The sequence below is a fragment of the Sycon ciliatum genome, chromosome 9 (genome assembly GCF_964019385.1).
Source record: "Sycon ciliatum chromosome 9, ocSycCili1.1, whole genome shotgun sequence".
NCBI lineage: Eukaryota > Metazoa > Porifera > Calcarea > Leucosolenida > Sycettidae > Sycon > Sycon ciliatum.
This window is the reverse complement of record NC_088651.1, coordinates 5,901,873-5,929,372: the sequence shown is the minus strand read 5'-3', so window position 1 is coordinate 5,929,372 and position 27,500 is coordinate 5,901,873. Positions and strand designations below refer to the sequence as shown.

The following is a 27,500-nucleotide window of genomic DNA, read 5'->3' as shown; positions in this document are numbered from 1 at the left end:
AATCCAACGCCTCACTTGCTCCTCATCTCTGCAGGTCGTAACAATAGGTCTGGCACATCGAAAAACTGAAATATTTGGAGCTCTTAGTTCAAGCTACATTTTCAGAGTCAGGAAGTTGGAAATGGCAAGAAACCCAGCTTCCCGTCACCTTCTAAGTTGACATCACGGGCAATGACCATTATCAGCCAGCAATGTTTTACTAGAGCAAAGGCGCTGGCGCATGGCGGGAACAGAAAGCTTTCCATCCTGCAACGTTTCTTTCTCAGCAAAAACAAATAAAAAGGAAAGGAACAAAAAAGGAGCCATACCCGATACCCGGGTACCCAGGTGTAGTCCCTGGAAAGGCTCTCCCACAGATTCCAGTACAAAGGCCACGGCCAAGTGTCCCACTGAGATTCGGTCGCTTGCCCGGACCGCTGGGACGCGGACACCTCCGAAGAGCAGCCTGTGACGTTTATTTTTTTATGAAAGAAAATCCGCAAAAATAGATAAGCTTGTCCCTTTAGCCTTTCGCCAGGAAAAGACACGTCTAAAACATGGCGTCCAACATGGCGACAGAGCAACCGATAGAGGCCCGTCGTGGCTGAAGCTGCTATTGCAGCGACAGCCATCACGGCCACCATTGAATGCAGAAAATAGATCAGAAAACGAAGTCGAGCAACAGCAACTCGAACGAAGCAAAGAAAACAACAAGACTACGCGCAGCAAGCAAAGGCATAGCGATGACATCATTAGTCACGCGTGAACACAGAATCTAGCATGCAGCCTTAACAAAGCCTTGCAGGCGCTGGCGAAATAAATAATGAAGTCAAGACACAAATAAATAACACAACGAACGATCGTTGCAGGAAAACAATTACAATTCAAATATACTACTTCAAGGAAAGATGAGAAGTGAAACGACTAGCACTAGAAGAAATAGAATAGAATATAGAACAAGGACAATTGAAGCGGACTACGGATGAAGCTACAATGAGGTAAGAGGCATGACACACTGATGACAGATGTCACCACAACAAATACATAATCGTAATGTTTGTCTACACACACATTGTATCGTCACACTACACACATTGTCATATTGTCACAGGTGTGTGCTGATTTGCACTTGCAGGGCTGCGCACTCTTGTCATGGCCTTCCAGTAGAGTGCAGGCGCCTTCACACCGTTGTCCATCTTGAAACAGTTCACACTTGTCACCGCAGAAGTGCTCTTCGCATTCGAACCAATGGCCTTGTAACTGTCCATGCCGCTCTTCAGCAGTGAAACCTCGTTCTGGCTCGGCCTCCGGGTTGTAGAGTTGATGATGGATTTCACCAAGGCACTGCCTGTTTTCAATGCCGTCGTGGCCAGGCAGGGTACACACTATTGGCAGGCGTTGAATAGGCGTGACTCCCCTTCAGGATATGGATCCAATAATGACAAGTTGTCCCAGAAGGTCCTATGAGACACTTGGCTTGCCTTGGTACATGAGGTGGAGGTGCTGCTGGCAGCATCCACGTCGTAGATGAGATGAGAATGAGATGGCCCAGCAATCTTACATAGCTTGTCACAGGTGATTGCCGCATCCGGCAGTTGCACTTCTCTTCCATCCTTGTCCAGTAAGGCGATCTTGGCAAGGACGTCCGACTTGATGCTACCGTGAGTCACGGAGCAGGCAGTGCCAGTGTGATTGTGATTGTATGGAAGTGAACAGCAGTGTCCACACATGCTGCAGGACTTATTACAGCGGTGGACAACACCACAGTGGTGGGACTTGTCATGCTTTTGAAGACGGGGTGGTATGGGAATCTTGCAGAATGAGTTCCTGAAGCCGTTGGGAAATGCGGTTGCGGTGACGTTCAGAGGCTGTTCATCACCACCCGGTGAGAGAATAACACAGACTCCTGGTTCATCACAGGGCTGGTTGCAAGTGTGTTGCTGCTTACAGTGATGAAATACCAACCCGTTGGTGGTAGTTGGATACGGGTGGTTCACGCCGTAGGCACAGTATGGAGGATCATTGCTGTGCGGCAAGATACACGGCTCTCTGCAAAGACCATACCTAATCTGCTGCTCTGGAGAAGCTGGGTCTTTGAACTTCATATCAAGCCAGAATTGTTCATGAGTGTTGAAGCTCTTCATAAGATTCAGGAAGGCACCAACGATGTGTAAGTGGCCTCGTCCTCCTTTCTCGCACATATCTTGGCATGTTAAACCTCCTTCAATGTGGATCTCGCCAAGACCGACCGAGAGCTTCACGGCTGTCAGGATTTTCCCGTGCTGGACCTGATGAAGAGAACCGCTCTTGTGGTATCCAGCGTTGTGGTGTCCAGCGTGTAGTTCACAGTGACGTTTGCACAGTGGGCATTGCTCCTTGCAGGTATGAGATTCAGAAGAACACTCGTGTTTTCCACAGTGCGCTTTGCTCCCGGCTGGAAACGGCTTCACACACTTCAGTTGAAATCCGGTGGGGTTGCTTAAACCGGAGACAAGTGCCCGGCTATCCTCTGGTGCTTTCCCGTGGATAGTTGTGACATGGCACACACCATCCATGTCACAGTACCAGGGACACGGGTGCGGCTGATTACAATGGTGTAGCCCTTTGTTCTTTGTGGAGTGAACATGATCAGGTGCATTGCATTTCGCCATGCAATCACCGATTTCACACCTGTGCTTACATACAGTGTCACACTTATGGTCCGTATGCTCATAGAAGTTATCTTGCGCACAAAACACGTTGCAGTGAGGAGCGTCACATGCCATGTGGCATTGATGGTGCTCTTTGCCACACCTGCACCGGGATTCGTGATCGTGGCGGTAGAACCGACAGGCCACGTCTCTCGCGCTTTTCTCGCTCTGATTCTCGTCGCGGGAGCAGCATACACATGGCTCTGCACACTTGTGCTTGGTGGAGCAGGCAAACCAGTGGCCGCACAGCTCCCGCCCATGCTCGTCAACTCCATAGATTTGCAGTCCGGTGTACATCAGAGATGTGGCGGCGGTCGCGTTGTCTAGCTCCGGTTTATCGCTCAGCTCGTGGAATAGTTTCCCTTGGCAGTAGACGTTGGCCTTAGGTCCGTGTCGTTCCTTTGCATTGCACTTGACCGGACAGCCATCCAGGAAATCACGCTCTTCCGGGCACGGAGAGTCAAACCCAAACGACTCCCAGAATGCGGAATGTCTCTGTGACTTCTCTCTCGGCCTGCAGTGGGCATGGCCACGCCCTGCTTCCTTGCACAACTGCCCGCAAGTTCGCTCGCCAGAGACTTCGACGTTACCGCTGACACCGTTGCGAACCACACAAGAGTCATTCCGGTACGGGCCATGTTCATCGAGGCGGTGATTGCCTTTGTGATTGATATCTCGTGTGCAGTAGCGATGGCAGCCCGGACACTGGACAGTGCAGGTGTGCGTGTTCCGACAGGAGTGCTTCTCCTCGTGTTCTATCTCTCCGACAGGCTTCTTGATGTCGCACAGCAAACGATACCCATTTCCATCACTGGATCGCCGCTTGTGTTTCTCAAGATCTACCGTAGTAGGATCGGATGCAAGCATGCAGATTCCATCCTCCTCGCAAAGCTCCCGGCACACGTGACGAATGCCGCAATGATGAGGTATTGGCTTATCTTCACCACCGTGCAAGTTATCGATTGGCTTACCGCTTTTGCAGCAGTTCTCACCACAGGCACAGTTCCTGCAGCACCTATCAATACCACACCAGTGCAGCTCATGATCAGGTTGATCTTCAGAGTTATGCTCCTCGACGCGCCGTACACAAGGCTCTCCACAAAGACCGGACTCCAAAGTAGCTGGGCACGGGATGCCACAGACGTGCTTTTCAGCAGTCTGACATGAGCACACACCGCGGTGACCCACAGGCTTGGAACACCGTGAACGCTCCGTGCCGCGCATGCATTTCTCCAGTTTCTCGGGTAGAGTGCAGAGTCCGTTACACGTATGATCCGGCTCTCCGCTGCACGGGAAATAGTGGCCTATGTATACGTCGTGCTCTTTGCTGTGGCTTTGTTTTCGCTCGACACCGCCGATCTCCTCCCTCACTGCCTTTCCTGTGTAGCCTTTGTCATCTGGCTCGTATTTCTCATCAAATGCTTTATGCCACAAAGAGCCTGTGCAGTAGGATGCACTGGTCGCAGGATGTCTTGGGCATTGCATGGGGCAACGGTCAAAGTCAGCACTGCCCGCATTCGGATCAACGATATTCAGCCTCTTCCAGAAGAATGTGTGATTCACAACCTTGTGGTTGTCCCCGCCTTGTTCCCGGCGTGGAAAGAATGGCCTATGGCCAGAGGCAGAGGTGTCAAATGCGCCGGAACGTTTGGCCAGCAATGACACAATATCCTTGGACAAGATGTGTTCGTGACCCCGCATGTTGTCCTCGCCAGGGCATAGCTGATCGCATCTTGGCGGTGTATCATGGGCCACCAACTCATGCGTTCGGCCATTACGCACCCTGGCAAAGCGACTGTTTCGGATCTGTCCGTGCTCCATATCGTGCGGTCCCTCGTGGTCCCAGCCGAGACGACACACCATGCTGCACAGTGGGCAGATCTCTGTACACGTGTGATCTTTCTGTTCCTTGCCACACTGGTGATTGCCGCTATGCGTCAGGGTCATGGCGTCCAGTGTTGACCCGCAGAACATCTTATAGCCGTTCACACCGATTCGCTGCTCCTCGTCTCTGCAGATGTTGGGGTCTAACTCTGACTCCGAGTTGTTGGCTATGGCACACACACCTTCAGCTTGACATACGTCTGGACACTTGTGATCTGTGGCACCACACGTGTGTAGGTCATGGCCTTGCCCCTTGTCTATGTCGTGCAGGCAGTATTTCTTGCACCGTGCTCGAGAAGTCGGTCGAAGTTGGCACTGCTGCGCACACGTGTGCCTTTCAGCGGAGCATTTGTGTTCAGCCTGGTCATCGCCAATATGTTCGCCGTCCCTGCTGGGTTCATCATGCAGAGCATCCTTGTGGCAAATTGAGTTCCTCACCTGCGCGCGACTACCATGCGTGTGAACCCAGGCATCCTGGAACTTGCACGGCTCCTGACACTTGTGCTGTGCAGGCACGTTATCTCCTTCTTGCCAGCACTGGCAACGACGGCTCTCGTGACCTGCTCCCGCCATACACTGGCCGGGTTCGCCTCCCCTGGTCTTCTTCTCCCGACAATACGTGCAAGGTCTGCCGCAGTAATGCTTGTCTTGCTTGCCGTGATCAAACAGACAGTCATGCTTTTCGCGATGACCACGCGGCTGCAAACAAAGCAGGTGACAGGGCTTGTAGGAGCATGGCTGGTCGCAAGGCTCCCAGATCGACTCAAAGAAGCTGAAACAGGATTTGATTTCTGCTTCAAGGTAGACGGTTCGCTTTATTTCCGGCCTGTGAACGTGGGATAGTAACCTCACGGCTCTTTGCCGGCGCTTGCAGAGGATGTCCAGCGCTGTCTTGATCTGAGTGTGGAGAGCGGCCGGGCCTCGAGACCACCAGTCTTCTTCTGACTTCAGTACGGCTCTTGCGATATCAACACGCAGAGCATTGATCATGTCGCGGGCAGCATCGCTCAGCAGCTTTTTGCTGCCGTCGAGGCACTTGTCTATATCGGCACAATTCACGTCCACTTTGAAATCGAGTGGCAAGCCGGCATCCATGGACCACTTGTACTTCTGCGGTCGATGGAACGGCTCCACGACCTCTCCGTCGATTTTTAACTCTTGGGTGCCACCGGTGCAAGGTATGCCATTCCACTCTCCGCTTCTTAGCGCGGTGAACAAGAGCTCAAAAAACTCTATGGTTTCACGGTGATGGACTTGGCTGAGTTTCAGCGATGTGAAGCTAGTACAAGCAGCGGCAGCAGCACCCAGCATCAAACACAGCGAGTCGTGGAAATCGGCTGATTTGAAGCACGGCGTCGAAGGCTCGCTGAGGTGATCCGTTATACATTCCGCCACAAACTGTCGAACGCACGCCTCGCGCTGCGCTGCCTCAAGCTGAACTTCGTCATAATACCACTCATCGTAATCGCCGAAGAACTCGCTGAGAGTATCTTGATCCTCTGGGTCAAGGTGACAGAATCTCTGGGATCCATCTTCGTCGTTGCTTTGCCGAGACGTGGACAGTACGAGGAGACGGCCCGTAAACAGGCCGCTGTCGATTTTCTGCGGGTCTAGCTTGGACTCCTTCTCCTTCGGATCAACCCAGAGCGATTTCATATGCTCTTTCATCTGCTTGATAACCGCCACAAGTCGTTTGACTGCAGCCGCTGGATTGTCAGAGCAGACGATGAAGACATTGCTTAGTGCTACTGCTGGTAACAGGAGCGGCATGGCTGCGTCCTGGAAAGGTTCCTTGGATTGAGAGAGCAGATGCAAGCCTTCGAAGCAGAAGAAGCTGTGCACCCTCTTGTCAAGAAGGCGCGTGGAGAGCAGCAGTCGAGCATGTTTCCGCTGCTCCACCTCCGGTCTCCTGCCGCGTCCCGGTTTAATGGCAGCCACCTTGGCATCACCCGGTATGCTAGCGGCCATCATTCCGCCGGAGCACATGTTGGCAATAGTCATCGCACTGAGTTCGTCGTCGGTCAATACGGTTGTAACATACGCCGGGTCACTACGGTGACGTAGCTCACTTGCCAGTGGACTCACTTCGATCAGATTGTGCACAACGTCCACAAACTTAGCTCGTTGGTTGACCGGAACAGGATTGGATGCAAAGCACTGACGACATATTGCAGATGAGGCGTCACCATGGCTGCTTGCATCCTGGGGTAGTGGGTCATCGGATTCGAGTAAGACTGTTGAGAGGACGGAGAGGCTGGGACCGAGCGCCATGTTGGTGAACAGCTGGTCAAACTGGACCATCGGCTGGCGCAGCAGCCTGCGAAGATCAACTCTGTCCATCGGCTGAATGATAGGACCTTCGATGATCGGTACGTTCCCCATGTCGGTCGTGACAGCAGTGGCAGTGGCAGCAAGTGGGGTGCTTGATTGTCTGCCGTCGGTGACGTTGAAGCAGCGCCTGATGACTTCTTCCTTGCGCGCGTCGTTTTCACTTGGAAACTGTACCGTCTGGTAGGGCTGCGTGACAGCTATTGCAAGCCGCCGTGTTTGCCAGGCAAGCGATCCTTTGCAGCCGTACCACACATACTTGAATCGAAGCTTAAGAGGGTTGTTCGGTTCGAGTTGCCTGGGATGCCGTTTCAGGTTTCCGAACTTCTCCTTGAACACGATCCTGGTGCCACTCCTGGAACGGCGCATTCCCGCTGCATCTCGATCCCACGACCAGTCGTGATCAGTGAATGCCAGTAGGACAGAGTCGGACGCATCCATCGTCAGGTTGAGAAGTTGACAAGCCGTGCTGATGGGCTCATGTTCGTGCAGGTTAAGGACAAGGTACGCTTCACCCGTCGTGTCTGTGACGTTGTCCACAAAGCACAGGACGCTGGACCCTGGCTCCACGTCGACCAGGTGTGCCAGAGATTTGCTGCCGGCAATCTGGTGGCCATGCAGGATGCCTTCGATGCATTCTCGGTTCCCGGCCATTGCCAGCACTTTCAGGTTCGTGTACTTCATTGCGGATGCAGTGCCGTTGCTGTCTGCTGGCTGCTGCCCGTCGACTGCTTGTCCTCCTAGCTTGCTGGTACACTTGCCGACCTTCTTCAGGGCAATGCGCAAGTCCCTGATGGCATCCCGGTCCACCAGTATCGGTGGCGTTTCCACGATGGCAGGCACCGGCCCAGTGAAGTCCAGCTTGATGGCATGCTCCTCTTTGCCCAGTGCCGTCGAGTACCACAGTCGCTTGGCGGTTTTCTGACTCTTGCCAACTGCAGAGGGAACAAGCAACGCACGCAAAGACAGAGAGTAGGTATGAACATACAGGCTGGAATCCACTGAGTGTCGGATGCACTGCACATTCCACACACTGTCAGCTCAGCTCTTAGATATATACAAAGGTGCCATTCATTGCTCGACAATTGGTTGGGTGGAGGGGACAGGTCAAGCTCAAGATCTATAGTCCATTCAATAGAAAAAAAAGGTAAAAATCCGTTCAGAATGTGGTGGACATCACGCAACTGCATTGTAAATAAAAGGGGTTGTCAACTGGCAACCGCTCTATTCACTTTTGGCGCATGCTCTGGATGAAAATTCTTTCGTCAGTGATGTGGAAATATAATATTTACGCTTCGGGCCAGTCACCCATCGTCAGAACAATCTACAAGGGGCGAACCTGGCCTTTTATAATGAAAGCAAGCGAGAGCGTATGTATGTCCATGTACAAAAAAAAGGAAACACACAATAGCCGTATGGAATGAGTGTATGAATTTGCATGTACAACAGACAAGGAGAAGTGTGCTGATAGAGTGGGTATGCAGCAGCTCAGGACAACCATGTACAGCCTACACAGCAAGATTTAGCAGTTTCACTGTGAGGGTGCTAGCGCTTTCAATGGCCATTCGAAGGAGATATTGATCTCCTGACGACGCTTTCAAATCTCGATAGACTCCATGATTTTTCTTCTGGCCATCCGTGTTTCCACAGCCAGTACTTGGGTCTCAATGAAAATCACATCTGTGCTCTTGTGGGTGAAGGCCTAAGGGAGGAACAAGCCCGGATGCGACAAACTGGGAAGCATTTTTCTACACCGGTTGATCGTGAGCCTGAATCCAATGACCTTGCTGCACCTTCAGGCGACTTTATATCTGACGGTATTTCGAAGCGATTCACAAGTATCAATGTAGAATTATCTCGCGGGGAAAGGGAAGTCCTCGCTAAACCTCCTCGATTTACTGCTACCCAGGGAAAGATGACAGCCGTGGAGTTTAAAAAAACTAAAGACCAACAATACGGAGCATCAGCAAGTCAAATTTTCGGTTCGATTACGAGCATGTCAAAACGAAAACAAGTTGAAAATTCGAATTAAAAAAGAGGTTCAGCATGCAGCAGCATTTTCGACTCCGCCACTTAAGTTCCTTTCGAGCCTGAGAAGTAAACATTTTGAGATGCGCAATGGCCGTGGCTGTTGCAAGAGTACCTAACTCTTGATTATAGTAGCATGGCAAGTCGATTTGCTGGACTCGCTTCTCCTCTTTGCTGAAGGTCACCTGGACCGAACGGAGACTCCGGGAGTTGTTGCTGTTTCTCGCGCCCGTTGAGGATGACACGAAGCGACAGATCCTTCATCCGGTTCAGGCCATTGGCGATCGGATGTCTTTGGCTGATCTCGATGAAGAGACAGTCATCAGCCGTTTTCGCTCTAGCAAAGCTCTGCTAGAAAAGCAACACTTGTTTGTGGCTACCTTGGCTAGGTTACGACTGCGCCGTGAACAACTGCTTCATGTACTGGAGCGCTGTGCAGGAGAGTACCGCTCCATCAGTATTGCCGCTCTGTGCACATGGTGCAAGACCACTGCGCATGCACATGGAGCGCGCGAGCTGGACTCAAAACTAATTTTCTGTTTGAGGGCCTTTTACAGTCAAACCAAGCCCGAGTTTCAACTAGTTGAGTTCTGTTCCTGCCTGATGGTTGAACTTGTGAACAAGATCGACATTGTTTGAATTTGTTGTGGATTTTGTCTTTGCTATTTTCGTTCTGTCTATTCTCTCACCTTTCTTCTCTCTCACGTCTTCTGTAGAACTTCTTTCCAGTCTATCTCTCTCTTCTCTCTACTCTTCATCTCAAGAGCGTTTCTCTTCTCCATTTCTTCGTTCTTGTACTTCTCTTAACTTCTCCACTCTCTTTTCTTTTCGTTCGAATTTCCTTGAACTTGATGTGAACATGTGTTTTTTTGCACTTTGAACTGTCTTGATTTTCTTTTATGTTTTTTTGCCAAATGTACAGTGAACTGTGCGCTGTGTGTGTACAATGCTGCGCGCATAGCGATGCGCTTTCTTTGGTACAGGCTTTTTTCTGTTGTGTCCGTGATCTATGGCTTTCACTTTCTTGCAGTTTTCACCGCTTCGCTGCAATAGTTGCTGTTTCCTTGAAGGCGAACTGCGATGCCTCCATTTTCGCAGATGGTCTTGGTGCGCGAGGCGCTGAGCGGACCTCTTGGCGTTTTGTTTAGTTTCTTTTTCGGAGTTTTTCAGTTTTCAGATTTGTTGTTGTTTGTGAATGCACTTTATACAGTCTTCAAGCGAGCAGAAGTTTTCGATGTGTGGTCGTGACTTGTGTTGTTCGTACTGCCCTGAACAAGAACAAGTGCCTTTCGTGACGATTCTCGCATTTCACTCGAAAATTCGACTTGATGATGCTCTATATTGAATCAATGATTTTCGGGTTGCGGTGGGTAATGGCTCCACTTCAATTTATACAACACGCTAGCCACAAAGATCTGTTAAAAGACCCTCAGATTCGTCCGCTTGCCTACAAGGGTAAGCGTCAGTACCAGACAGACGATTTGTCCGTGGAACAGGAGGCAGGGTTAGCAAGGCTAAAGCAAGATATTTTCGCATTGTATAAGACCTATCGCCCTCCACATGTCCACAATCTGACAGAAGATGAAAAGGCCGCGAAATCATCACCAAGCAGTCCGACAAGCGAAATCCCTCGTAGTTATGGATATGCCAACATACATCGAGAAAGCGGATCGAATTATGCATGATCCAGTCTGTTATAAGCGGAGTGAGATGACAGCAGAGGAGCTGGAGAAACTGACACTGCAACAAATTGAACGTCTCGATCGTACTCAGCTCAAGGATGAATGAGTTGCTCTGATGAAGCCTCGGCACACACGCCTCCCTGAGTTTTATGAGTTACCAAAGACTCATAAACGGGACGGCAGGTGAGGATGGCGTCTTTGGTTGGCTGATGACTCTGCCTGCTACTACCGTACCTGGGACCATCTTCTACAAGACGGATTTCTGGTGTGCTGTGGGTCTGCGCTATGGCCTTTCAATGAAGGGTTTGTCTATATCCTGCGTCTGTGGGAAAGACACGACGTGCCACCACGCTATGACATGCCCCCGTGGTGGGTACCCGACTCAGCGTCACAACGAGGTGCGGGATCTGCTGGGTAGTGCGCCATCCGATGCTGCGTGTGATGTAGAGTTGGAGCCTGTCTTGCTGCCTCTCGACGGTGAGACGGTCTCGGGTACAAGAGCTGATGCAGGTCATGTGGACATACGCCTACCAGTGTGTGGCTTCTGGACACGACAGCAAATCACCATTTTAATGGTCAGGTTGCCCACCCAAGGCCAACTTTACTGTCGAGTTTAGGAGCCCCGAGTCAGTTGTCTGGCAACGAGAAGCAAAAGGTGCCGTACTCGAACCGAGTCAAAAATGTCGCCCTTGGTTTTTGCTATCAATGGCCAGTGTGTGCCAGAGGCTTCCATCTTCCCGAAGATATTAGCAGCTTGTTTAGATGAGAGGAGTCATGATCTCCCAATTTAGTGCTGAAACGATTATATCGATTACTCGTTACTTACTCGATAAGAAATAGATCGAACAGTTATTTCGATTTTATCGGCTAAACGAGTGGAATGGTACTTACGCTCGGTACGGGATTTCCCCCCTTTTGGGCGGGTCGCACAAAGCGTGCATGCACCGAAAGTACATGTATTGCGACTCGCGTGAGTACAACACGAATAATTGTACGTGACTGACTGTATAGGACACTTGCAACATCAATCACAGTCGCCGTGTTTTGAGCTGACTACTTTTCTTACATACAGCATGCAGGACGGGCAGGCTCAGTATGTGTCTACACTAGCTGCAGGGCCTAGGGGCTGGAGTTCCCTCCACGTGCGAGTAGTCTTGAGCTAAAGACAGTAAAGCGGTCTTCAGTTTCATGTTTTCCGTTCTGTCGACGGTTCCCGAACCAGTTTGCTCGGCAACGAGCTAGGCCTGGCGTCTGGGCCTATTTTGAGCATAGACAGGAAAAGTAACTAATTACTTGTTGGCACGCCTTAAGTCAGCTCATCCGTCGAAATCCGCAGATCTGCACCCCTGGCCGGCTTCTCTGACTTCATCGTCGGAGTCAGCGAAGTCACAGGCGAAGGGCACCATCAGCTCTTGGGTTGCAACCAGCGAGTTGCCTCCGTCTTGTCTGTATTCATCTGGTCAGCCCGAACAGCTGACAGACTTGTTGCGGGATCATCGAATATATGCGCCCGCTTTCCGTCGTTGGCGATGTTGGACTCATAATTTTTAGGAAATTCACAGAATGTACATGTACTGATGTAGTTACAAAAATAATCGTTTAGCCGATAAGCCAATTGTTATGGTATCAGCTAAGCCACTAAGGAAAAACGTAATCGTTTCAGCACTATCTCCCATACCCTCTTTTTATGCGCCTGCTTCGTGGGTGGGTGTGCATGCGCGCGTGTGTGTATTTGTGTGTATGTGTGTGTGTGTGAGTGTGTGTGTGTATGTGTGTATGTGTGTGAGTGTGTGTGTGAGTGTGTGTGTGTGTGAGTGTGTGTGTGTGTGTGTGTGTGTGTGTGTGTGTGTGTGTGTGTGCGAGTGTGTGTGTTCGAGTGTGTGCGTGTGTATGCATGTGTGAGTATGTGTGTATCCGTGTGTGTATGTGCATGTGTGTGTGTGTGTATGTGCATGTGTATGTGTGTGTGTATGTGTGTGTGTGTGTGTGTGTGTGTGTGTGTGTGTGTGTGTGTGTGTGTGCCTGTACGGGCGTGCACGTGCGTGTGTGTGCCTGTACATGTGTCGGGATGAGAGGAAGGAAAACCAGCAATGTGAAGATAGACTATCTAAATACTCACCGGAGGTATGCAGCAAGTGCAGTATCTGCCGATGCATCCGCTGCACAACGTCAGCATCCTTGCTCTCGCTCCACAGATGCTGGAAGAACGGCACGAACGTTTCGTTGCGACCTTCCTCAAGCCGAAGTAGTAAGTCACGGTTTAAGTCGTCTCCCTGCTTCGTTTCCAGTTCCCGTATCGTGCGCTCCTCCAAGAGATGCTGTGAGCTGACAAGATTGAGCAAGTCGGCAGCATTGATAACCTCACGCAGCTCTCGCATGTGCTTTCTGGCAACCTGCAGCAATACACGTTGGAGTGCAAGACACAGCAGGAACGTGCAACAACCATACCTAGTCATCAACACGTACATACTATATCTGTAATGTTTCTACCCAAGGGCAAACACGAGCACACGACAATACAACCAGACTTGAGTTTGCTTGGTATCAAACTAACTTACCACAAGAACATGACAAAGAATACAAAAGATCACCAATAAAATAACTGCAGAACATGAAAATACAATACGGCTGCGCAGCGTGCCAGGCGCGACCTACGTGCAATCAAGATGCACACTTCGCAGTACGCATTACTGGAACTGTGGTGTGCATACACCACAATATCTATTATACTCGGGTGCGTAGCTCGCATGGGGCACAGGCGGCATGTGCACCCCACCCACCCACCCTCGCAAAATAATTCGACCTCCGTTCAGCATGCACATAATGACCATGGAGGACATGCACCAGACATCCTACATATATTATGCGGCCGTGCCCCCCCCCCCCCCCCCCCTAGAACGAGGATAAGGTACGCCCTGTAATACTATACGAGTGGAAGGTTTGATTGACTTCTCGTGTGCTCTGGATGGCAACCGTGAGTCATTCAAATGTCAGGTCAAGTCGGCTGAAAGCACTCATCAGGTCACTTCTCTGAAACTGACAATAATACAACCGTTTCGTATGTCACCTGACGCATCTGTTGACAGTTCCTCCCCATTGTTTACGGTCATGAGATTGGGTCTGGGCGTTGCTGATGACAAGCTCAACAATCTTTAGATCTCTTCGGACAGTACCAGTCCAACGCATTAGGGTCTGCATGGTCTCTGAAATTGTGCTTCGATAAATCCCAAACAATTGCCAGATACAGCTACGATGGAAATGTTATACATACCTTGCCTTTCTCCTCATCTATGGGTTATGAGCATTGCAGCCACGAAAACCATTTCCCTTCGCAAATTACCTGAGCAGAGTTGGCCAATTGCGGGGTGGGGGTATACTTGTATTATGTCGTTGTTACTCCACAAGGGTATGCTAGCACTGGCGCGCAACATAATATTATCATGATAATCATTTCCCATACAAAACTCGCTATCCGCATTCTGCAGCAGTTCTCACCTCGTTCCAAAGGTCATCGTAGCGTTCCAGAAAAACTGGGTCTTCCAGAACCTTGTTGACATCCTAGTAGAACCAACAAGATCAGGAAAAGAAGAGGGGAAAAAGTCGGGAATGTTACAAATAATCGTATTCCAATACGTTTCACCATCCACGAGCTAAACCAGTGCAGATGAGTACCATTCTTCAAACTTGGATAAAATTATTCACTGAATAAATATTCTGCTTTGACTGCAGTCCACAGTTATTCTGGAGAGTGTCAGCACTACATGTACAAATATGTACAGGGATTTGGCACTCGGCACAAACTACCGTACCATACAAACTTACAAAGACAAAATTTATGCGAGCTCCCATGTAGGGAGCGACGCACAATTCTCCCAGTATTGCTAAAGTCCCAACCACCTCTTCTTCACAATACTGATACTACTCCTTAAATACATGTTCTAAGGACGCTTCAACTCCACTGCAGCATTTTCTTTCCACTTGCAAGCACCTCCATTCCTCGAACAAGGTCTTAGCTGCACGAAAAGAATGAAAACTACTGGCAGCTGAGAGCCTGTTCCGGGAATAGAGGTGCTTGCAAGTCCCAAATTACCACGAAATCAAGTCACAGCTGTGTAGCGTGGTGGTACTCGTGAATTTATTGTGTGTCATGGGGACTTTTTGAAGAACCAACTTTATAAAGTTCGAAGAAGGGCTGAGGCTTCCTGCAGCTTCATCTCTGAAAGAAATTCGGGTGGACACACCCATTCCCATGCCGCTGCACATCCGAACCAGTTCCGTTATTTTACAACGTTTCGGCACTTGGCCATCGTCAGGTAATAACAATGAATACCGTGGAAGCCACACAAGAGCAGTATATATACGCAGAGTGTAGCGCCAAAAAAAGATGCGAACTATGTCACCTAGTATGCAGAAGGGGGGGGGAGCAGAGAGAGAAAAGGTGCAACTAGCACATCACGGAGAAGAAGCAGCAGAATGTAGCACGTTGTGCTCTGTGAAGTGAGGGCGCGTGCCATGGCGTTACGCAGAGTGTAGTGCCAAAAAAAGGGATGCGAGTTATATCACCTCTTTGCAGAGGGGGGAGAGAACGTGCAACTAGCACATCACGGAGAAGAAGCAGCAGAAGGTAGCGCGTTGTGCTCTGTGAAGTGAGGGCGCGTGCCATGGCGTTACGCAGAGTGTAGTGCCAAAAAAAGGGATGAGAGTTGTGTCACCTCTATGCAGAGGGGGGGGGGGGGGAGAGACAAGGTGCAACTGTGCACGTCACGGAGAAGAAGCAGCAGAACTGAAGACAGCGCGCCATTGTGCTCTGCGAAGTGAGGGTACATGCGAAATAATTATGGTGTTAATTCTAGCACATTACAGGAGGGGAGCACGGAGGCCCATGCGCCAATGCACTATGAGGTTAATCACAGCAGAGCAGACAACTGCGAAATCCCACACGTCCATGCCAAACTGTTACCACCAGAAACGCGACGAGGCATCAGGAACAGAATGGATTAGAGTGACCCGCCTCATGTTATATTCAGTGATATAAAAAAAAAAGAGTAGCAGCAGGGGAAGCTGAGAAAATTCACAATAAATCCCATCCGGTGCTTATGTTGACATGGGGCACGCGCCCTCACTTCACAGAGCACAACGCGCTACATTCTGCTGCTTCTTCTCCGTGATGTGCTAGTAGCACCTTCTCTCCCTCTGTCCCCTCCCCCCCCCCCCCCTTCTGCATACTAGGTGACATAATTTGCATCTTTTTTTGGCGCTACACTCTGCGTATATATATATATATATATATTATACTGCTCTTGTATGGCTTCCACGGTATTCATTGTTATTACCTGACAATGGCCATGTGCCGAAACGTAAAATAACGGAACTGGTTCGGATGCGCAGCGGCATGGGAATGGGTGTATCCACCCGAATTCCTTTCAACTTAATAAATTGAAGCTAACTTACAGTTGCGAAGTAGTTCCACTGCTCTCCCCCGTGGCTGTGCAAATAAAAGAAAAGCAAAACAAAACTGAAGGTTCACTGTGTAGGGTGAAGCGTGTACCGAGATTTCTTGCCTCAGCACTCTAGAAGAAACTAAGCGAGTCTTCAAGCGATCTCAGTCGAGTATTCATTTCTTTTATAGTATCACATATTCTTGTTGAGTTGTGTATCACTGTGGCAGTTCTGCACGCTGCCCTTGAAGTATGGTACTTAGTTTAGTTAGTATCCCTAAGCTGCACACCACCTGTGACCTATGCTGCCAGTGCTAGAACAGGGAGACATCTCCTGCTCCTTGCATTTATTGCATGCTCAATTAACAGCTGCTTTCTAAGCACTTTCGAGTACATGCACTCTTTTCAGAACGACTACTCGGTCGCAAAAATGTTTCGAGCAAGTACTCATTTCACCCAATCATGAAATCCTTCGTGCGCAACTGACGCGATCAGATGAAACGTTTGACACCCCACTCAACATGGAGCAACGTGGTGAGTTTGGTGAGGTGTTCAGCTCAGTTAGGTAATTGGAGACCCGAGCTCAACTGTACTCGAAGTACCAGTATGTCAGTTTCATGCCAAACCTATGCTCTTCAGGTTTCTAGTCAGGTAAATATTCAGGGGGGGGGGGGGTTGCAGGGAAACAGTTACCCAGCAACCCATTTTTCCACTTTCCAGAATTGTCTTGCCAGCTTAAATGCACCATACCCCGACTTCAATCCAGACAAATGTAGGTTTGCAGCGTACGGCAAACCGTAGTTATCGCTGACAACCGAGCAGCAGGCAAAAGCCACGCGCGCGGCTAGGCGCGCAACAATGGGGGTGTCTGGCATGCAATGGCGGGCAGCCGCACTGGGGAAAGCCCAGGCCGCAGTACGAGTACGCCCATATGCGCGGGCGAGACTACCCCATATTTGCATAAAGGTATCAGCGCTACTAATGCAATGTTTACTACAAGCGGGGCTCATGGCGCCTAATCTCTATATTAGGAAGCAGTTCCTTTCATGGCACGAAAGGACTCCAGCGCGCGTACTAAGCCTCAGCCAAGGTACAGTACTAACCGAGTACGCAAGATAGAACAGGCGGTGTGGCGGAGCAAACATACCACGTATGGAAGAGGCGAGGTCCCCGGATGCCGCCCGGTCCACAATGACAGACACCATCATGCTTATATGGGAAATAAGGCGCGAGAGCCCACCAGGTTAGGCGGGCCGCATAAGCACGTGGCAAGCGCAAATAGCGTAAGACGTACCCACGAGGCCACAACGCGAGAGTACGGCAGCATGAGCAGAGTACGAGAGTACGATGCCGGATCAACGCAGGGCGGACCAAGGTGTGGTAGTGCCACAGCACGAGGCACCTCACCAGTTGGAGGTGGCGAACGCAGGGACAGCATCAATATTGGCAGCTAGCAGCAGCAGCAGATGGGCGTGATTTTTTTTTCTTCTTCAAGACTAGCAACGAGGAGCAGCAGGCAACCCTCGTTTCACTCGTGATTGCTTAATCACATGGCAAAAACAACAAAAATGCAACCCCATTCTATGGTGCTATGATGTGTGTGTCTCGGGGGGAGGGGCGATAAGTGTGCCTTTGCGAAAAGTCTGTTAGTGACTCTCGACTGCATTTTTCGTCGAATGACCTGAAAACTAAAAAACGACAAATGAGTAGGGGGGGGGGGGGGGTGGGGGAGTGCCACTTTTTCACACGAGGGCACTCAATCTGGGTAGGGGGGATGCCGTTCAAGGGGGGGGGGGGGGTTCCGGGGGCCTCTCGCGTGAAAATGTTCAAAAATGAAGCAAAATCCTTCATTTTGAGCGAAAAGGGGGTTCCGGGCACCCAGGAACCCATACGGGGCACGCGCCTGGGGGGGGGGGGGGGGTGACCCCTACTCAGATCGAGTGCCCTCCTGCTCTTGTCACCAGGTAACAACTCACCTGATGGGATTCTGTTCCTCCACTGCATCCGTCAGGAAATGCACCACCGTACGTGTACATGTAGGCACATAGGCACACGCAAAAACACACACACGTACACACACACACGTACAAAAATGTACACATATACACATACATACACACACAAATGTACACACACACATAAATACACACATGCGTACATACACATAAACATGCACACACACAATACGAACACTTGAATTCATGCACAAACATACAAACATACTTATGCATGCATGCATGCACACATACTTAGTCTCTCCAATAGCACACTGATTCCAAACTTTACAATCGGCACACCAAGAAAATTGTTCGCTAAAAATCCCCAGTTTCCTTTCAGCAAACATTCCAAGGTTCCCCAAGGATCATTGCAGAATATATACATGTACGAGTATCATACCCTTGTCCGAACACTGATTGTCTGCCATTTGAAATTCAGAACTCTCTATGCATCCAACACAGTGATAACGAGTTGGAAGTGGACACGACCCAGGTACTGCCAATGGAAGGGTGGAGTGGGGTGGGTGGCTATACCAGTCTATTCTAGAGGCAGACAATTCTATTTTTTGCATTCAGAAGCACTCTAATCATTTCGACATGCACTTGTTTCTCGGGAGCGTTTTTTTGTGTATTCAGACCTTCCCGTTTCCCAACGGACACGAAGCAAGCAAATCCAAGTGGAAGCAATCTCTACTTACCACGCTTTCTGTACAGTTCTATGAGCCGAGATTTTATCTCCTGCACAACTGGGAGAGTTCGCTGGTGGACCCAGAGTTGCTCAAAGAAGGGTACAAAAGTAGCATTGTGGCTTCTCTCCAATATCTCCATCAGCTTCTCACTCTTGCCGAAGTCGGTGCCCTCTGCAAGGCTTCGAAGATCTCTTGGAGACAGCCATTCCTGAAAATAGTTGATCATGTCTTTCACCCTTAGGTTTTCAGCAAGCTTGTCCTTGCACAGACCAGCAGCCTACAGGATGCACACAAGATAATAGAATGTAGAATTCGAACGGTTTGACTGGATTAACACAAGAAGCAAGAGCACCGCCAGACTCAAATTCAAAAAGAAGCACACACACACACTCAAGGTGGAAGACTTCAGGATCTCTATGTGGGATAGTCTAAGTGCCTATAAAGAGGACAGTGGAGAGAGGAAAGCGAAGGAAATAAGGCAAGAGATACTTTGGGTGAAATGATAGGAAATGTTTGGAAGCAGGTCAAGAAAAGATGAGAGTAAGATGCTGGTGACAGGGTGGGTAGGATTAAGAGGAGATCTGACTTGAACTTAACCACACACCCCACACATGCAATACCGCCGTGGATATCCGCCCACATGGCTTTGCCAGTTAGGCCGATATAGGCCAGTGTCACCCTCCGACTTTTTCAATCATACATACACACAGTTCGACCTGTGATTCAGTTGAGCCTGCATCCCCCCCCCCTTAGGTACAGTAAAACTGCCCTCATCCAGGCAGGTTTGGACCGAGAACTGCCCTTATCCAGGCAGGTAGAGACCGAGAACTGCCCTTTTCCAGGCAGGTTCGGACCGAGAACTGCCCTTATCCAGGCTGGTTGGGACCGAGAACTGCCCTTATCCAGGCAGGTTGGGACCGAGAATTGCCCCTATCCAGGCAGGTTCGGACCGAGAACTGCCCTTATCCAGGCAGGTTCGGACCGAGAACTGCCCTTATCCAGGCAGGTTAGGACCGAGAACTGCCCTTATCCAGGCAGGTTTGGACCGAGAATTGCCCTTAACCAGGCAGGTTAGGACCGAGAACTGCCCTTATCCAGGCAGGTTTGGACCGAGAACTGCCCTTATCCAGGCAGGTTTGGACCAAGAATTGCCCTTATCGAGGCAGGTTTGGACAGAGAACTGCCCTTATCCAGGCAGGTTAGGACCGAGAATTGCCCTTATCCAGGCAGTTTTGGACCGAGAATTGCCCTTATCCAAGCAGGTTCGGACCGAGAACTGCCCTTATCCAGGCAGGTTTGGACCGAGAACTGCCCTTATCCAGGCAGGTTTGGACCGAGAACTGCCCTTATCCAGGCAGTTTTGGACCGAGAATTGCCCTTATCCAAGCAGGTTCGGACCGAGAACTGCCCTTATCCAGGCAGGTTTGGACCGAGAACTGCCCTTATCCAGGCAGGTTTGGACCGAGAATTGCCCTTATCCAGGCAGGTTTGGACCGAGAATTGCCCTTATCCAGGCAGGTTTGGACCGAGAATTGCCCTTATCGAGGCAGGTTTGGACAGAGAACTGCCCTTATCCAGGCAGGTTAGGACCGAGAATTGCCCTTATCCAGGCAGTTTTGGACCGAGAATTGCCCTTATCCAAGCAGGTTCGGACCGAGAACTGCCCTTATCCAGGCAGGTTTGGACCGAGAACTGCCCTTATCCAGGCAGGTTTGGACCGAGAATTGCCCTTATCCAGGCAGTTTTGGACCGAGAATTGCCCTTATCCAAGCAGGTTCGGACCGAGAACTGCCCTTATCCAGGCAGGTTTGGACCGAGAACTGCCCTTATCCAGGCAGGTTTGGACCAAGAACTGCCCTTATCCAGGCAGGTTTGGACCGAGAACTGCCCTTATCCAGGCAGGTTTGGACCGAGAACTGCCCTTATCCAGGCAGGTTTGGACCGAGAATTGCCCTTATCCAGGCAGTTTTGGACCGAGAATTGCCCTTATCCAAGCAGGTTCGGACCGAGAACTGCCCTTATCCAGGCAGGTTTGGACCGAGAACTGCCCTTATCCAGGCAGGTTTGGACCAAGAACTGCCCTTATCCAGGCAGGTTTGGACCGAGAACTGCCCTTATCCAGGCAGGTTTGGACCGAGAACTGCCCTTATCCAGGCAGGTTTGGACCGAGAATTGCCCTTATCCAGGCAGTTTTGGACCGAGAATTGCCCTTATCCAAGCAGGTTCGGACCGAGAACTGCCCTTATCCAGGCAGGTTTGGACCGAGAATTGCCCTTATCCAGGCAGTTTTGGACCGAGAATTGCCCTTATCCAAGCAGGTTCGGACCGAGAACTGCCCTTATCCAGGCAGGTTTGGACCGAGAACTGCCCTTATCCAGGCAGGTTTGGACCAAGAACTGCCCTTATCCAGGCAGGTTTGGACCGAGAACTGCCCTTATGCAGGCAGGTTTGGACCGAGAACTGCCCTTATCCAGGCAGGTTAGGACCGAGAATTGCCAGTATCCAGGCAGGTTAGGACCGAGAACTGCCCTTATCCAGGCAGTTTTGGACCGAGAATTGCCCTTATCCAAGCAGGTTCGGACCGAGAACTGCCCTTATCCAGGCAGGTTTGGACCGAGAACTGCCCTTATCCAGGCAGGTTTGGACCAAGAACTGCCCTTATCCAGGCAGGTTTGGACCGAGAACTGCCCTTATGCAGGCAGGTTTGGACCGAGAACTGCCCTTATCCAGGCAGGTTAGGACCGAGAATTGCCCTTATCCAGGCAGGTTAGGACCGAGAATTGCCCTTATCCAGGCAGGTTAGGACCGAGAATTGCCCTTATCCAGGCAGTTTTGGACCGAGAATTGCCCTTATCCAAGCAGGTTCGGACCGAGAACTGCCCTTATCCAGGCAGGTTTGGACCGAGAATTGCCCTTATCCAGGCAGTTTTGGACCGAGAATTGCCCTTATCCAAGCAGGTTCGGACCGAGAACTGCCCTTATCCAGGCAGGTTTGGACCGAGAACTGCCCTTATCCAGGCAGGTTTGGACCAAGAACTGCCCTTATCCAGGCAGGTTTGGACCGAGAACTGCCCTTATGCAGGCAGGTTTGGACCGAGAACTGCCCTTATCCAGGCAGGTTAGGACCGAGAATTGCCAGTATCCAGGCAGGTTAGGACCGAGAACTGCCCTTATCCAGGCAGTTTTGGACCGAGAATTGCCCTTATCCAAGCAGGTTCGGACCGAGAACTGCCCTTATCCAGGCAGGTTTGGACCGAGAACTGCCCTTATCCAGGCAGGTTTGGACCAAGAACTGCCCTTATCCAGGCAGGTTTGGACCGAGAACTGCCCTTATGCAGGCAGGTTTGGACCGAGAACTGCCCTTATCCAGACAGGTTTGGACCGAGAATTGCCCTTATCCAGGCAGGTTTGGACCGAGAACTGCCCTTATCCAGACAGGTTTGGACCGAGAACTGCCCTTATCCAGGCAGGTTTGGACCGAGAACTGCCCTTATCCAGGCAGGTTTGGACCGAGAATTGCCCTTATCGAGGCAGGTTTGGACAGAGAACTGCCCTTATCCAGGCAGGTTAGGACCGAGAATTGCCCTTATGCAGGCAGGTTTGGACCGAGAATTGCCCTTATCGAGGCAGGTTTGGACAGAGAACTGCCCTTATCCAGGCAGGTTAGGACCGAGAATTGCCCTTATCCAGGCAGGTTTGGACCAAGAACTGCCCTTATCCAGGCAGGTTTGGACCGAGAACTGCCCTTATGCAGGCAGGTTTGGACCGAGAACTGCCCTTATCCAGACAGGTTTGGACCGAGAATTGCCCTTATCCAGGCAGGTTTGGACCGAGAACTGCCCTTATCCAGACAGGTTTGGACCGAGAACTGCCCTTATCCAGGCAGGTTTGGACCGAGAACTGCCCTTATCCAGGCAGGTTTGGACCGAGAATTGCCCTTATCGAGGCAGGTTTGGACAGAGAACTGCCCTTATCCAGGCAGGTTAGGACCGAGAATTGCCCTTATGCAGGCAGGTTTGGACCGAGAATTGCCCTTATCGAGGCAGGTTTGGACAGAGAACTGCCCTTATCCAGGCAGGTTAGGACCGAGAACTGCCCTTATCCAGGCAGGTTTGGACCGAGAATTGCCCTTATCGAGGCAGGTTTGGACAGAGAACTGCCCTTATCCAGGCAGGTTAGGACCGAGAATTGCCCTTATCCAGGCAGTTTTGGACCGAGAATTGCCCTTATCCAAGCAGGTTCGGACCGAGAACTGCCCTTATCCAGGCAGGTTTGGACCGAGAACTGCCCTTATCCAGGCAGGTTTGGACCGAGAATTGCCCTTATCCAGGCAGTTTTGGACCGAGAATTGCCCTTATCCAAGCAGGTTCGGACCGAGAACTGCCCTTATCCAGGCAGGTTTGGACCGAGAACTGCCCTTATCCAGGCAGGTTTGGACCAAGAACTGCCCTTATCCAGGCAGGTTTGGACCGAGAACTGCCCTTATCCAGGCAGGTTTGGACCGAGAACTGCCCTTATCCAGGCAGGTTTGGACCGAGAATTGCCCTTATCCAGGCAGTTTTGGACCGAGAATTGCCCTTATCCAAGCAGGTTCGGACCGAGAACTGCCCTTATCCAGGCAGGTTTGGACCGAGAACTGCCCTTATCCAGGCAGGTTTGGACCAAGAACTGCCCTTATCCAGGCAGGTTTGGACCGAGAACTGCCCTTATCCAGGCAGGTTTGGACCGAGAACTGCCCTTATCCAGGCAGGTTTGGACCGAGAATTGCCCTTATCCAGGCAGTTTTGGACCGAGAATTGCCCTTATCCAAGCAGGTTCGGACCGAGAACTGCCCTTATCCAGGCAGGTTTGGACCGAGAATTGCCCTTATCCAGGCAGTTTTGGACCGAGAATTGCCCTTATCCAAGCAGGTTCGGACCGAGAACTGCCCTTATCCAGGCAGGTTTGGACCGAGAACTGCCCTTATCCAGGCAGGTTTGGACCAAGAACTGCCCTTATCCAGGCAGGTTTGGACCGAGAACTGCCCTTATGCAGGCAGGTTTGGACCGAGAACTGCCCTTATCCAGGCAGGTTAGGACCGAGAATTGCCAGTATCCAGGCAGGTTAGGACCGAGAACTGCCCTTATCCAGGCAGTTTTGGACCGAGAATTGCCCTTATCCAAGCAGGTTCGGACCGAGAACTGCCCTTATCCAGGCAGGTTTGGACCGAGAACTGCCCTTATCCAGGCAGGTTTGGACCAAGAACTGCCCTTATCCAGGCAGGTTTGGACCGAGAACTGCCCTTATGCAGGCAGGTTTGGACCGAGAACTGCCCTTATCCAGGCAGGTTAGGACCGAGAATTGCCCTTATCCAGGCAGGTTAGGACCGAGAATTGCCCTTATCCAGGCAGGTTAGGACCGAGAATTGCCCTTATCCAGGCAGTTTTGGACCGAGAATTGCCCTTATCCAAGCAGGTTCGGACCGAGAACTGCCCTTATCCAGGCAGGTTTGGACCGAGAATTGCCCTTATCCAGGCAGTTTTGGACCGAGAATTGCCCTTATCCAAGCAGGTTCGGACCGAGAACTGCCCTTATCCAGGCAGGTTTGGACCGAGAACTGCCCTTATCCAGGCAGGTTTGGACCAAGAACTGCCCTTATCCAGGCAGGTTTGGACCGAGAACTGCCCTTATGCAGGCAGGTTTGGACCGAGAACTGCCCTTATCCAGGCAGGTTAGGACCGAGAATTGCCAGTATCCAGGCAGGTTAGGACCGAGAACTGCCCTTATCCAGGCAGTTTTGGACCGAGAATTGCCCTTATCCAAGCAGGTTCGGACCGAGAACTGCCCTTATCCAGGCAGGTTTGGACCGAGAACTGCCCTTATCCAGGCAGGTTTGGACCAAGAACTGCCCTTATCCAGGCAGGTTTGGACCGAGAACTGCCCTTATGCAGGCAGGTTTGGACCGAGAACTGCCCTTATCCAGACAGGTTTGGACCGAGAATTGCCCTTATCCAGGCAGGTTTGGACCGAGAACTGCCCTTATCCAGACAGGTTTGGACCGAGAACTGCCCTTATCCAGGCAGGTTTGGACCGAGAACTGCCCTTATCCAGGCAGGTTTGGACCGAGAATTGCCCTTATCGAGGCAGGTTTGGACAGAGAACTGCCCTTATCCAGGCAGGTTAGGACCGAGAATTGCCCTTATGCAGGCAGGTTTGGACCGAGAATTGCCCTTATCGAGGCAGGTTTGGACAGAGAACTGCCCTTATCCAGGCAGGTTAGGACCGAGAATTGCCCTTATCCAGGCAGGTTTGGACCAAGAACTGCCCTTATCCAGGCAGGTTTGGACCGAGAACTGCCCTTATGCAGGCAGGTTTGGACCGAGAACTGCCCTTATCCAGACAGGTTTGGACCGAGAATTGCCCTTATCCAGGCAGGTTTGGACCGAGAACTGCCCTTATCCAGACAGGTTTGGACCGAGAACTGCCCTTATCCAGGCAGGTTTGGACCGAGAACTGCCCTTATCCAGGCAGGTTTGGACCGAGAATTGCCCTTATCGAGGCAGGTTTGGACAGAGAACTGCCCTTATCCAGGCAGGTTAGGACCGAGAATTGCCCTTATGCAGGCAGGTTTGGACCGAGAATTGCCCTTATCGAGGCAGGTTTGGACAGAGAACTGCCCTTATCCAGGCAGGTTAGGACCGAGAACTGCCCTTATCCAGGCAGGTTTGGACCGAGAATTGCCCTTATCGAGGCAGGTTTGGACAGAGAACTGCCCTTATCCAGGCAGGTTAGGACCGAGAATTGCCCTTATCGAGGCAGGTTTGGACAGAGAACTGCCCTTATCCAGGCAGGTTAGGACCGAGAATTGCCCTTATGCAGGCAGGTTTGGACCGAGAATTGCCCTTATCGAGGCAGGTTTGGACAGAGAACTGCCCTTATCCAGGCAGGTTAGGACCGAGAATTGCCCTTATCGAGGCAGGTTTGGACAGAGAACTGCCCTTATCCAGGCAGGTTAGGACCGAGAATTGCCCTTATGCAGGCAGGTTTGGACCGAGAATTGCCCTTATCGAGGCAGGTTTGGACAGAGAACTGCCCTTATCCAGGCAGGTTAGGACCGAGAATTGCCCTTATCGAGGCAGGTTTGGACCGAGAACTGCCCTTATCCAGGCAGGTTTGGACCGAGAACTGCCCTTATCCAGGCAGGTTTGGACCGAGAACTGCCCTTATCCAGGCAGGTTTGGACCGAGAACTGCCCTTATCCAGGCAGGTTTGGACCGAGAACTGCCCTTATCCAGGCAGGTTTGGACCGAGAACTGCCCTTATCCAGGCAGGTTTGGACCGAGAACTGCCCTTATCCAGGCAGGTTTGGACCGAGAACTGCCCTTATCCAGGCAGGTTTGGACCGAGAACTGCCCTTATCCAGGCAGGTTTGGGCCGAGAATTGCCCTTATCCAGGCAGGTTTGGACCGAGAATTGCCCTTATCGAGGCAGGTTTGGACCGAGAATTGCCCGTAACTCAGAACGTACAATACGTTTAAAATACTGTAAGTTAAAAGATATTTAGCTCATCTCCATATTCGGCTATTTTCGTCCTGTGCATTTTTTGAAAGTTTTGTTTTCAAGGTTCAATGTGACAGTGTGTACAGGCAGCAGCAGCACAGGCTGAAATTGCAATGCGCCGTAAAAAGGCCCGTAATGTGTTTGAGCCCTGGGCGGCAGAAAATGATTTTAAGCATACCGAAAATTTGCAGACCAACGCTACATGTACTTGGTCCGTGTGAGCAATATTGTCGCTTATCTTTCGACAATTTGAACTTAGACTTTGGACATCAACGCGTACACTTGAGAAGATAAAACTTGGTATGATGGAAGGTAAGGTACAGAATGACAACTGGTCATGTGGAATTTATTGTCCAAGGAAGGGTTCATACTTTTTTGGTCCTCCTCGTCCCTGCTCTCGGCGCTGGTGACAAATATTATTTTACTCGGGATAGACACTCTCGCTTTCGCAAGCTCATCTCTCTTCCTCTCCGCTGCCTGGCTATTTTCTAAAGGGAAGTCGACCGTGACAATCGCCTTCTCTAAAGGACTTCGCGTGGGCAGCACGAATGCCTGTGTGGTTCAAATCAGTCGCCGTCCTTTGCAAGATTTATTTTGAACAGTACTTGCAAATCTCCACGATTTGCTGGATACTCCGAGCGTTGAGCTGGAGGTGAGGGAACTGCGATCTCAGCTTGGCGAGCGATCCCTGAGGTGAGCGATCTCGGCAGTTTTGCAAAATGGAACTGATTCCGAATGGCCGATTACTTTCTTGTGCGTCGGGCTGCTCTTGCCAATGTGACAAGATAATCTATTTTGATGCGGCGCTGTATCAATCAGAATCACCCACGCGTCGCTCTTGAAATCCACTCGGAATCTAGCTACCGTATTTTCCGGGGTATAAGCCGCACCGGGGTATAAGCCGCACCCCCCTTTTTGAGGCAAAATATTGACTAAAAATTGGTATTCGGAGTATAAGCCGCACCCACAAACCAAGATTTTTCACACTCATTGACAAATGGCCTTTCTACAAATTTATTATGGTTATGGAGCTAAATACCATGTTAGATCAGATTATGAAGACAACTAATTACTTAGTGTTAGTGCACCACAGGTTGCTGCAGAGATGTTGGTGTATTGCTGTGTTGACTACAGATCACTCCATGTCATCTGCACTATCTTCAGTCTCGCTGCCACTGATGCACTAAAACTAGTAAAAGTGCCGGGATAGCAACACAGGCGCGAAGCTGAGTCGAATGACATGTCA

General features: G+C 50.8%; 1 protein-coding gene across 1 annotated transcript in view; it reads right to left on the bottom strand.

Moving 5' to 3' along the window:
- Positions 1 to 27,500, bottom strand: part of LOC135825335 (uncharacterized) — a 35,766-nt gene that overhangs the window by 1,403 nt on the left and 6,863 nt on the right. Inside the window, exons 5-10 of the mRNA XM_065338070.1 lie at positions 18,725 to 18,992; positions 18,006 to 18,027; positions 16,043 to 16,076; positions 14,087 to 14,149; positions 12,711 to 12,984; positions 1 to 7,816 (exon numbers count right to left, since the gene is read on the bottom strand). The exon at positions 1 to 7,816 is cut by the window's left edge and continues 1,403 nt beyond it. Coding sequence (XP_065194142.1) covers positions 1,365 to 7,816; positions 12,711 to 12,984; positions 14,087 to 14,149; positions 16,043 to 16,076; positions 18,006 to 18,027; positions 18,725 to 18,992 — 7,113 coding nt within the window. The 3' untranslated portion in view covers positions 1 to 1,364. The remainder of the gene's footprint in view (positions 7,817 to 12,710; positions 12,985 to 14,086; positions 14,150 to 16,042; positions 16,077 to 18,005; positions 18,028 to 18,724; positions 18,993 to 27,500) is intronic.